The sequence below is a fragment of the Ixodes scapularis genome, unplaced genomic scaffold (assembly GCF_016920785.2).
Source record: "Ixodes scapularis isolate PalLabHiFi unplaced genomic scaffold, ASM1692078v2 PGA_scaffold0__279_contigs__length_252992795, whole genome shotgun sequence".
In the NCBI taxonomy this organism is placed as follows: Eukaryota; Metazoa; Arthropoda; class Arachnida; order Ixodida; family Ixodidae; genus Ixodes; species Ixodes scapularis.
The window spans coordinates 36267779-36280749 of record NW_024609835.1 but is presented as its reverse complement, the minus strand read 5'-3'; the positions used below and the strand labels follow the sequence as shown (position 1 = coordinate 36280749).

Here is a 12971-nt window from a genome sequence, read left to right as displayed (position 1 = left end):
CTTCTTCGAGTCCGTGGTCTTCCCCACTCCACATGGTACCAAAAAAAAGACGGAGACTGGCAACCCTGTGGGGACTATTGAGCCCTAAATAAGGCTACAGTGCCAGATCGCTACCCGATCCCACATATTCAAGACCTCGGCGGCATGGTAGAAGGGGCCACTATTTTTAGCTAAGTGGATTTGGTTAAAGCCTACCACCAAATCCCCATCGAACCTACAGACATTGCCAAGACTGCGATCGTCACACCATTTGGTTTGTTCGAGTTCTTGAGAATTCCGTTTGGACTTCGAAACGCCGCGCAAACCTTCCAACGTTTTGTTGATCAGGTTCTTCGCGGCTTGACATTCACATTCGCTTACATCGATGACATCTTGGTGTTCAGTCGCACACCGGAAGAACACGCCAACCATCTTCGACAGCTCCTTTCTCGGTTGCAAGAATACGGACTCGTCGTCAATGCGACAAAATGTGAGTCCGGTGTCGAGGAAATACGTTTGCTTGGACACCACGTAGATAGCCGCGGGATCCGAACACTGCCTGAGACGGTCGAAAAAAAGGAAGAAGAAGTGCCTGAGATTGAGGACGTAAAATTTTCGTTCCGTCAATTCGACAGCCTTTTCGGTAGCCTATAGCCAGCTGTGACCTTCAAAGACCGACCATAAGAAGCTTCAGAACTACCGGCGACGTCCGAGCAGTCGCCAGTGAAAAGCCACTCGTAAGGGTGGTCTTTTCTAGACCCCAATCATGATGCCCGGCTCCACGATCGAACTTCCACAGCAGAGCATTGAAAGCGCCGCCACCAACGTCACAAACCCAGTATCGACAGACCACATCACCCCTGGACAACACTGCATGCCGAACGACTCAACTCACGATGCTCATGACACCGCGTCCAAGTTCTGGACGTCCGAGTCGGTAGCGAACTCGTCTGAGACCGGGGTCGAAATTATGGATGAAAGCAACACCAACAACGAAGAGTGGAACAAGGCACGATCACGTAAGCGCTCACACAAAACACTGTCCGACTCTGCTTCGAGTTCGGGAACAGTTCGCAAACAGCCGAACGTCAGTGAAGGACTCACAGTAATCTTTGCCGCTACGAAGCCTGACCAAAAGCTAGCAACTTTAAGCAGCTTGAGGCTTTCCAACGCCCTAGAGAAGCTCTGTCCAGAGTGCATCCTTCAGATCCGCCCCAACGAGCGCCTCAACGTCGTCGCCGTTGATGTGCGCAACGGACAAACAACAAGGACGCTGCTGAAATGCCCTGAACTTTGTGGTGTCTCTGTCAGGGCCTACCAATCCCTCGAGGGCCCCACATCGATTGGTGTCATAAAAAATGTCGATGCTGAACTGTCAGATCCTGAAATTCTAGAAAACCTGCGATCGGATGGCCGCATAGCCAGAGTACGTCGTCTTGGGGCGACAGGTGTCGTAATGCTGACATTCAACTGTTCACCATTGCCAAGCTTCGTGCTGCTAGGACGAGTACGACAAAAAGTGACGGAGTTCAAACCCCGTCCAATCCAGTGTCGCAACTGTGGTGGTTTTGGGCACTTTGCAGTCTCATGCACACGTTCTTCCGCATGCTCTCGTTGTGCAGAGCCGCATCCTATAACTAACACCACGAGCAACACCAAATGTAAATCCACAGTGATCAAGTGCGTCAACTGTGGAGAAGCACATGAAGCTACATCTCCAGCGTGTTCAAAATGGAGAGAAGAGCAAAATGTCGTCACGTACGCCAAGAGAAATGCCGTTGACTACCGCTCTGCCAGAATTATTGTAAAGCAGGCGTCGGGAGTCATACCAGAGCCCATTCTCAATGTGGTGGCCAACAGCACCTCCAAGAAAAGTGGAGAAGCCCCAGTGCAGGACAGGCAACCCCCAGCCCTTGACGATAAGGGTTTAAGCTATGCCGCAGCACTCAAGACCGATCCTCAAAAAAATATCGAAAGACCACCTAACAACAACTCTGCAACAACGTCTAATAAGCCAAAACCCGCTGTCACCATTCCGACGGGCACTGAAAAGTCGACATGCAACGGAGCATCTATCAAAAAATCTGAACACTCAACGGGAGTCACCAATATTGAACCAACATCAACGGCTGACTCTTCAAAAAGATTACCCCGAGATGCTCCGGAAAAACCTACGGCAAATTGGATAAAATTATTCAGAATAGCAGCAGAAATGGCGTGCGCTTATCTTGATGGCATTGATGCCTCGTGGGCACACATTCTATGCGGTTTCATTCAGGCAGCGTTCCCACTGCTGAATATAGCATAATGCTGCATCCCAACATCCACCCAAAGAGACGCACCCGAAATATTGCATGTCCAACAGTGCTTCAATGGAATACTAACGGCATACAACAACGCCTCTCAGATCTACGCCTACATTTAAAGACCAACCGATACGACGTCCTAGCCCTTCAAGAAACTCGTATAAAATACGGCAAATTCAGACTTTCTCCATACGTCGTTTATCAGGGCCTACTGCCAGTTACTGAACACACGAAGAACGAAGTGCCGAAAGCCACGATACTTGTCCGAAGAGAACTGGATCAGCGTCAAATAGATTTGACAGACTTATGTGACGATGCTGCTGAGTTCACCGGTGTAGCGATACGTAAAGGGGACTGTGACACCACCATAGTTTTTGCGTACGTCCGTCCGGGAACCAAATGGGACCCTACGATTATGATGAAGATTATGCCGCGCTGCTCAGAAAACGTACTATTTTTGGGAGACTTTAACGCCCATAATCACACCTGGGGAGATAAGCACACAACGACGCGCGGATCTGCTCTTGAGGCCATAGTGGACACGCTAGGGCTTGTTCCACTGAATGATGGAACCGCAACATTTGTCAGACCGGGGGTCTCCAACAGTGTCCTTGACCTCAGCTTCGCTACACCACAACTCAGCGCGCGATGGCAACCTCAACATGACAGCTGGGGTAGTGATCATATCCCGATCATTATCTCCTCCCCAAGCTCTACAAGCGCTACACATAGGACCTGCAGAGTCGTCAATTGGGACCAATATCGCTCGCACCTCCAAGACCTTCTCTCTGAAGGAAACGTCGACCTTACAACGGCTATTTCCCAAGCCCTATATGACGCCACGAGGCTGGTTCAGGTCCCGGTCTCCCGCCCGAATCCTGACCTCCTCTACCTCAAGCTGAGGGCCCGCCGACGGCAAGCCCAAAATCGTTCGCTACGTACAAGAAGAATGGAGGACATCCAGCGCTATAGAAGAATCGACGCAGCTTTCCGCCGCCATACTAACGGACTTCAGCGAAAACAGTGGCGACAAAAATGTGAATCTCTTGGTGCTCCCGGTGGCGCAAGACAGGCTTGGAGGATGGCACGTGCTCTCGCATCGGAAGTAGTTCCTCGGCTTCAGATCTCAGCGTTTGCTATATCGCAAAATATTACATTAGCACGAACTGCCGAGCTTTTGGCCGATCAATTCTCCCGTCCAATCTCTCCCCCTTCAGGCTTTCAAATTAGCTCATCAGTGACCCCCCTTTATCAACTGCCCAACATAGACTCCGACTTCACGCTTAAAGAACTGCAGCACGCACTTAGAAGATCCACCCGTCGTAGAAGCACTCCAGGGCCGGACGGGATAACGTACCAGGCTTTAAACAACATAGACCCCGTCATGCTGCCTAAACTGCTGGAGGAGCTAAACTCAGTCTGGAGCACGGCGGCACTGCCGGATGCCTGGCTCAACTCCGAAGTCATACCAATCCACAAACCAGGCAAACCGGTAGAAGATTTGTCATCATACCGACCAATTTCACTCACCTCCTGCCTTGGAAAAGTTCTCGAACGCATGATACTTAGAAGACTAGACTGGGCACTAGAAACAGTTGGCGCGATCCCTGAACAACTCTCTGGTTTCCGCCGTCGACGTTGCACGGCAGATGCTATTGGGGATCTGGTCTCAGCGTTGGAGGAAGCCAAACAAGCTAATCACGGTTACGCCGTCATTTTCCTTGATATTACCAAAGCATTTGATGCGATTCCTCACGCTACTGTCGTTAACCAGCTCCCAAGTCCTTGGCGTCACGGGACGTACTTTGGCATTTATCAAGGCCTTCCTCACTGGCCGGACTATGAAAGTTCGCATCGGAAACAATCGCAGCACAATCAGACACATAACTCAAGGAGTTCCTCAAGGAAGTGTACTAAGCCCGCTTCTCTTTAACGTTGCAATGGCCGCCCGTGATGACCGAGCTCCAAGAATTCAAATATACGCGGACGATGTGGCCCTTTGGGCCACGTCACCAACAGCCATGCAAGCTAAAATGCAACGTCGTTTACAGCTGACTCTTGACGGTATTTCAAAGGAAATTACTCGACTGGGTTTAACTATCTCGCCATCTAAAACCGCGGTACTTGCTCACCATCCACGAGGCTTTAAGGCCAGCTCTTTCACGTACTCTGTAAACGGCACTCCCATAACACGGATGCGCAACCACATGTACCTAGGACTGGTTATTGATGACTGCCTTTCCTGGCGTCCAGCCGTGAAACAAACAATATCTCGGTGCGATCTGCACCTCAACGTACTTCGCAGGATCCGAGGACAAACCTGGGGAACCTCGCAATCTATGACTCTACAAATGTATAGGGGACTGATACAATCCAGGTTGCTCTATGCGCTCCCACTTGTACTCGTACGGGACGCTCAGCTCACGAAGATGGAGATCATTCAAAGGAAAGCCCTCAGAATCTGCCTCGGTCTTCCCCCGTCTGCGCCGAACGTCCCTACTTTGGTCGAAGCTAGACAAAACACAATAGTCAATCTAGCGTTCCGTCAGGCACAACGACATCTCGCCCGGCAGACCCTCACAAGGTCTACTTCCAACCTCTTACAACGCTTCGATAGACGTCCCAATTCCCGCCTAGGAAACGTCTACGCAGAGTTTAAGGAGTCGGTCGGTACATTGGATGAAGACCCTCCTCCACCACCCCCTCATACAACTGTGTTTCTGAATATATCAGAAGAAATTCCCCAACTACGCAGCAAAAAGTTGGTCTCGGATGTGGTTTCCCGTAATCTTGCGGAAGAACACGTCGACAGCTTTTTCGACGGTTGGATAAAAGTTTTCACCGATGGCTCAGTCTGTCATCAAAAGAAATCCTCAACTGCTGCTGTAGTTATCCCTGAACTCTCCATTATCAAGTCCGGTCGCCTCGACTTCCACACATCATCCACCATCGCAGAATTAAAAGCACTAGAACTTGCTCTCGATACCCTCCACTACTTTCAGAGCCCAGAAAAGGCGGCTTTGCTTACAGATTCCAGAGCGGCACTTCAAATCCTCACCAATCTGGAAGACGCACCTCCGATTGCCCGCATCATCGCTTTCAAAGTCGAATCCTTAGAAAAGAAAGGCTGGACTATAGCATTCCAGTGGTTGCCATCTCACTGTGGGATCGACGGCAACGAAAGGGCCGACCGAATCGCAGCTGAGGCACATGAACTGACCAACAGCACTCTCCACGTGCCGAAGATCAACGAGGCCAGGCTTCTCATCGCCCGTGAGACGCAAAAAAGACACCCGGACGTGGGCGTAGCTGGAGGAACCCCACCATCACCGGTCCCCACCAAACTCGGCCGCCCAGAAGCAGCCCTTCTTCACCGACTCTGAACACGTTCAGCTTTTACGGCTTCTTGGCTTTACCGCATCAAGCGCGTGGACAGCCCACACTGTCAGACATGCCAAATTCCCGAGGATATAGAACATCTCCTTTGCGACTGCCCAATCTTAGACGCTCAGCGTTCTAGACTCCACCTTGCACTTCGTCAAATAGGCGCAGCAAGGCAGAACCTTTCGCACCTGCTTTTCCCGCCAGGTCCCAGGCGCATCGCTACGAAAACATTCGCGCTGCTTCTGACATTCCTGGAAGACACCGGCTGGGCTGACCATCTTTAATGCTTGGTGTTCCTTCCAGTTTCCAGTACGGCGGGCCCGGCTTGGCGCAAGGTCTGTGACTGTGACGGGTAACATGACCTTCTGCCATTGAGGTGGCAGACCTGACAGTGCTGGACTAGACACCACTTAATATCTTTTGATCAGTGTGTGTCTTGTTTGAACCTTCCTTCCCTTTCTTCCTTCTCTCTCTCTCTCTCTTTCCCTTTTCCTTTGTTGCTCAGACCGGGACTGGCAGGCCCCCATTAGAAGGAGTGGCCACACTGTTCCGGTCTTCCTTCCCCCCCCCCTCCCCTTTCTTGGTTTTAAAATAAATTTCAACGCTTACACACACACACACCTGAGACGGTCGACATCATCAAAAACTTTCCAACACCGACGACGACAACGAAGCTCCGTGAGTTCTTGGGGCTTTCTAATTTTTATCGTCGATTCATCCCACATTGCGCTCATATAAGTCAACCACTTTTCGCAATGCTGCAAGAAAACAAGACGAAAACTTCGCTACTGCAGTGGAATGAGGCCGCCCATCATGCCAATGCCACGCTCCTAATACACCCCAAGCGATACGCACCCATCTCCATTATGGTTGACGCCTCTGATGGTGCTGCGGGAGCTGTTCTACAACAGCAGGTGGACGATAACTGGCATCCCTTGGCATTCTTCTCAAGAAAACTTTCACCAACAGAAGTCCGCTACAGCACCTTTGGGAGGGAGCTGCTGGCTATATACCTCGCGATCAAGCACTTCCGGCATTTTGTTGAAGGACAAACTTTTTTGGTCCTCACCGACCATAAACCACTGACATTTGCACTAACATCCAACAGCACAGCACACACTCCGCGAGAGGTGCGGCAGATGGCTTTCATCTCAGAATTCACGACTGACATCCGCTTCGTCAAGGGCACAGAAAATGCTGCGGCTGATGCGCTCTCCAGGATCGGCGTGAATCGATGCTCCTTCGAACCTCATCTCGTCCCCTATGGGGAGCTTGCAGCAGCGCAACGCGCTGAGGTCGAACTCCAAAAACTCCGAACAACTTCAGCAACACTTGTCTTCGAGGATGTGCGGATGCATGGCTCTGACGACACGGTAGCATGCGACATGTCGACAGGCCAACCTCGACCATTTATACCCGCCCATTTACGCCGGACAATCTTTGATTCCCTTCATGGCCTATCCCACCCAGGAATAAGAGCCACGCAACGTCTCATTGTGCCAAGATTCATCATGGCCGTGCATCCACGCTGATGTGCGGGCATGGACCAAGACATCTGTGCAATGCCAGCGTGCCAAGATACACCGGCATACCATCACACCATTAGGCGCGTTCAACCCACCAGATGCCCGCTTCGCCCAAATTCATGTTGACATTGTAGGACCACTTCCCCCATCGCATGAATACCGCTACATCTTCACCGCCATAGATCGTTTTACGCGGTGGCCCGAGGTCGCTCCGATGAGAGATATCACAACCCAAACAGTGGCACAAACGCTAATTGAAATGTGGGTAAGTCGATTTGGCGTTCCCCAAACCATCACCACCGACCAAGGACGACAGTTCGAATCATCACTGTTTCGAAGCCTTTCCCATTTTCTCGGAGTCAAGCACATCCACACCACGGCTTATCATCCGATATCTAATGGCTTGGTAGAACAATTCCATCATCAACTCAAGGCAGCAATCAAGGCTCAGCCAAACAGCACTGTGTGGACGGAAGTCCTGCCATTCGTTATGCTCGGCATACGAACAGCTTTCAAAACGGATATTAACTGTTGCACGGCCGAGTTGGTGTACGGTACGTCCCCCCGTCTGCCAGGAGAATTCTTCAACCAATCAAGGGACACCAAAATTGAGAGTACCGAAAACTATGTGAAGCGACTCCGTATCCTCATGCGGGACCTCCGACCTACCTACACAAGGGTACCGTCGACACGTTACACGTCCATTCCGGCTGATGTTCTGCTCTGTGCACACGTTTTTCTCAGAAACGACGGAGTCAAGAAACCCCTACAGCCCACATACGATGGACCGTTTCAGGTTCTGAGACGCAGTGACAAAACGGTGAAACTTCTGGTAAAAGGCAAAGAGAAAGTCGTCTCGCTAGACAGAGTTAAGGCTGCCCACCTTGACTCCGATTGTTGTGTACAAGATGCAACACCGTTCCGAAGACCTCGACAAGCTCAGTTCCAGCCAGGCAATGCATGTAACTTGAGTCGGGACACAACCTGGGAGACCTCACGACAGTGGCTTCCGCAGGGACGTAAACGCTCGTCACCTCCGCCTCCTCACTAAAGGGGGGGGGGGGGGGGGGGGAGCACTTGTAGTGACCGCTTACGAAGAGAAGAAAGAGGAGCGGTCACGAGACTCGAAAACCGAGATCGCGAGCAGCGAGATCACATTCAGAACGACGTGAGCCAAACTGTAGATATTGTAAATAAAATACTTAATGTAGAGGCACGCACCTCTACACCGTTTTTCACAACAAAACATTTCAGAATTTCTAACGCTCGAAGATGACCACGTTTCTGTTAAAGACAACAATATCAGCAACACAAGAATCAATCACAGAACTCAAGTCATCCTTGTGAGGTAAAACAGTTCTTATATTAGTAAAAAGTAGGGACACGTGTCGGCCATTATCAGAACAGCCCTCACCCCTCACAACGTGTTACGATGATAGTGGTGTTTGCTGTTGATTAGAATGAGGCTCCACATTGCCGTCAGCCACACGCTCATCGGAGCCGCTACTAAGCACAAATACAGTATTAGTTGTTGCGTTGTACATATATCACCTTTTACTGACGTACAGTTTGTTGTACCGTAATTGATATATGCTATTTGTAGTTTCTCCGAAATCGACCAGTTTCCTTCTTGCGAGGCGCGTTGTCGGTGAGAAATCTTCGCTGATGTATGTTTGGCTCCCTTTTAACTTCAGCCGTGAATAGTGTATCTGATCTTTGACCTTTGATGACGAAGGTTTTATCACGACGGGCCGACATTTGGTAGCACTAAAAGCCGATGCGATGTGCGCGTTCAATGCACTCGGGGGGGAGGGGGGGGGGGGGGGGCCTGAAACTGCAGAGAATTAGAAACCAGATCGATCACTTTCTTTTCGCTTTCCGTCCACGTTTCAGAAGAGACATCAGGAATACCATAGATGATCAAATTATCTCTCCGCAAACGATCTTCTGACTCATCCAGCCGATCATGTAAATGTGCGTTGTCATTCCGCGAAGCATCAGTAAGGTCGCGAGACATTTGCTGCTCGTGGTTAGCCATCTCAAGCGCGGAAACCTTAGTTTCAACTAGTGCAAGTCGATTGCCTATTGTGTTAATTTTTGTTTCAATATTTTGCTGAGTTTGTTTTATTTCGTTCACTGTATTGATTAGGTCGTTTTGCCCTTCCTCAGATTTCAGAGATTGCGCATTGAGGCTTTGCAAAAGCTGAAACATCTCCGCAAACTGTTTGACCTGGGCATCAGACATGGGGCCGGGGCTGGTCTCTATGTCGCCCGACAGTAACAGCAGTGCCCCTAAAACATCAACATACTCGACAAGTAAATCCGAAATAACACTTGGGCACGGAAGCATCGGAAGAAAAATATTGTTAGTTCTTTTTGCGTATAAGGAAGCACCAACCTGCGCAAAGATGCATGCAGCATGGTTAGACGAAGGCATTCTTAGGCTGCTTCCGCGCTCACTGAACAGTCGCTGCCTGGTTTTAAAGCCAGGCCACAGACGGATGACGATGGCGATGTTGATCCTGTTGCTTTCTCGAACGGCGTGGTGAAGATCCGCTGCGTCCAATCGGCGGGACCGCCGAAACGCCCATCGATTGCTTCCGGAATGACGTACACCTGCTGAACGATCGGTGCACGCGTGGTGATGAGTGGTGACAATAGTTGATGAGGCAAGACGAGCAGACATGCCGCAATCTGCACAAAGATGCACCTAGCATGGTTAGACGAAAGCATTCTTAGGCTGCTTCAGTGCCCACATTAAATATAGTTGGCTATCCGACCGTATGGAAGCGTCATTAAATCACGCAGAAGTTCTTGTGATAACTATACATAGGACTGAGTTGTCCCTCAGTATATTTGCTGTTTATAAACCACCCAACTGCAATTTAAATTTATTCTATGACGAATTTGTAACACTTCTCAATAAATTTAATAATAACAAGCACATCGTAGTAGTAGGGAACTTTAACACTGATGTCATATGTGCCAACACAAATGTGGAGTAGCCGAATATCTGGACATATTATGCAGCTATGGGCTTCAAAATTTAATTAATAATTATACAAGAAAGGAGTACCTGGGTAAAAAAGTTACAAGATTGTGCATTGATCATGTTATTGTACATTCGTGTAATTTAGATTTTATAGCAGGAGTAATAAAACAAAAACGTGGCAGACCATTATTTCATTGCGCTTAGGATTATGGGTGAGTATCCTACAATCAAAACCAACAAACAAGTACATAAACAGGTTCTAGACAACAGTAAAATAGATGATAAGGTGAAAATGTTAAACTGGAACTCTCTGCTGCATCTTGATCACGTCACGCCTATATGAAACGGTGGTTGAGAAGTTCAATGATATATACGAGAACTCGAAAAGAACGATAAAACTGACACAAAAAAATACCTAGCAACAAATGGACAGACCAATGAATATTAAAATTAAGCTCTGAAAAAAGTAAATTATATAATAGACGCAAACGGACACCCCATGATGCAGCATTAAAGAAATAGTTCAGACAACTACGAAACAAGGTAACTGCTAAAAGTAGAGTGGCTAAAAAAAGGTTCCATATGACAAAACTCAAGCAGTGTGTGAAAAACTTACGGCAAATGTGGGGTACAATTAATCGAATATTTGGTAAATCCCCTAAGGACAGCATAGATGAATGTATAAACAAAGATTTCGGGACAACTATCGGGAATACGCTAAGCAACGAGTTCAATAATACATTTGTTAATCAACTACAAATTCTACGGAACCAAACAAGCAACTCTGCAGAAAAATCAAAGCTTTTAGACTATTCCCCGAATTCTGCGTACCTGCCAGAAATGACAGTTTCGGAAATAAGGGATATAGTTAACAGTCTGTCTGTAACAAAGCCAGCCGGGAGCGATCACATAAGGGTAAGAGATATACAAACAAACTTTAGCAGCTTAAAAGATGTTTTACTTGCGATATTAAATGGCGTTTTGGCTACAGGAAATATACCTAATAAGCTGAAGGTATGTGTAGTTAGGCCTCTATACAAGAAGGGGAATAAAAAAGAGGTATCCAATTATAGGCCCATCGCGCTGCACCTGTCATCTCGCAGATCTTGGAAAAGTTTTTCTTAAAAATAATGACCTCCTTTTGCGACAAGCATTTAATAATTGTCAACAGTCAGTAAAGCTTCAGACAATTAAAAAAAGCACAACATTGTAACTCGAAGATATAACGGACTTTATGAATGGCAACATAGACAAGAACCAAATAGTACTTGCACTGCTCTTAGATTTCACGACAGCCTTCGATACAATTGACTACACTATATTGCTAGATAAACTGGAAAGAATTGGTTTCCGAGGGCCGTTTCTCATGTTGTTTCGAAGCTACATTTCTAACAGAACTCAAAAAGTCAGAATAGGCGATGATACAAGTGATGCCTTGTACCTCAACTACGGTGTACCCCAAGGCTCGGTGTTGGGCCCTATGCTTTTTAATGTATATGTTAATGACCTCGCCTTGCTGTCCTTAAAGTCCAACATTTATCAGTACGCTGATGATACAGCTTTTGCCTTGGCAGATGAAAATTACTTTACTGCTTTCAACTCTGCAGGAGGATATAAAACAAATAATGAGCTGGTTTTCAAAAAATTGTATTTTTGTGAACAACGAAAAAACTCATTTGATGTGCTTTAGAACTCATCAAAACGCGTTAATCTTTCAGAGCCTCTTTACTTGCATTCAACGATATGCAGACAGTGCCGTTGTGTATTACTAACCTACGTTACGGAAACGAAGTACTTGGGTATATACTTTGACGAGTACTTAACATGAAATCTACATGTCGATTACTTACTTAAGCATTTGTGGATAATTTAATTGTACCTTTATAAATTACGAAGTTGTGCAGATATTAACTTAAGACGAATGTTTTACCAGATGCTAGGGGAATCTAAACTAAGGTATGGGATAACAATTTACGCATTCTGCTCAAACTACAAAGGATAAGAAATAGATAACCTAATTAAAAGGATAATAAAAAAATATTACCTACGGCACACACCTTTGGGATCTCTCCTTTGAAGAGCAGCTGACCGACCTGGACCTGTTGGCCATTGATAACCTGCGCAGGTTCGAAGCCCTCACAAAATATTTCTCGAGTAATTTCAGAGTACAATCCACAAAAAAAAAAAAAGAGCCTTAGGCACAAGGAACGGTTTGACATTCCAAGGATATACACCAATTATGGGGAAAAAATGCGGACACATCACGTTCCTACATATTTCAACGATTTTCCAAATAATTTATTCGATCTCTCGTCCTTAACAGAGGTGAAAAAATAATTAAGAAAATGGTTCAACCTCGTGCAGAAGTGAAATTGAGTGTTAATGTTTTTGAACCTATACGTTTGAATGTTTACATCTAAGTGGTCTTTTTGTGTTCTCTTTGCGTTCGAAATATTTTCTTACTATTTCAAACATATCATGGATCGAGATTAAAGGGGAAAATGTACTTTTGTTGTTTCTTTTAGCTTTGTTAACAAACCCATTGTGTTCTTTACCTAACTTTGTGCGAAGTACAATGTAAAAGATATGATTGTATAGGGCAAATAGCATAGACAGTTTTTTTTATCATATTTCGAAAGCGTGTGACATGTTTTATTTAATCTATATATGTTTATTTCTCGGTAAGGTGCAATGATGACAAAAACTAAGTTTGTAACATGTGGTGTCAAAATTGAGATTTGTATATTATAGGCTTGTTTGTTTTTCTGTTGTTTTTTTTTCTTT

General features: G+C 46.9%; 1 protein-coding gene across 1 annotated transcript; it reads left to right on the top strand.

Moving 5' to 3' along the window:
- The first annotated feature begins 618 nt into the window (after positions 1-618).
- On the top strand, positions 619-2461 carry LOC121838540. Its single transcript, XM_042294850.1, has one exon. It carries the CDS (start codon positions 746-748, stop codon positions 2285-2287), a length of 1542 nt encoding a protein of 513 aa, XP_042150784.1. The 5' UTR covers positions 619-745; the 3' UTR covers positions 2288-2461.
- The last annotated feature ends 10510 nt before the right edge of the window (positions 2462-12971 follow it).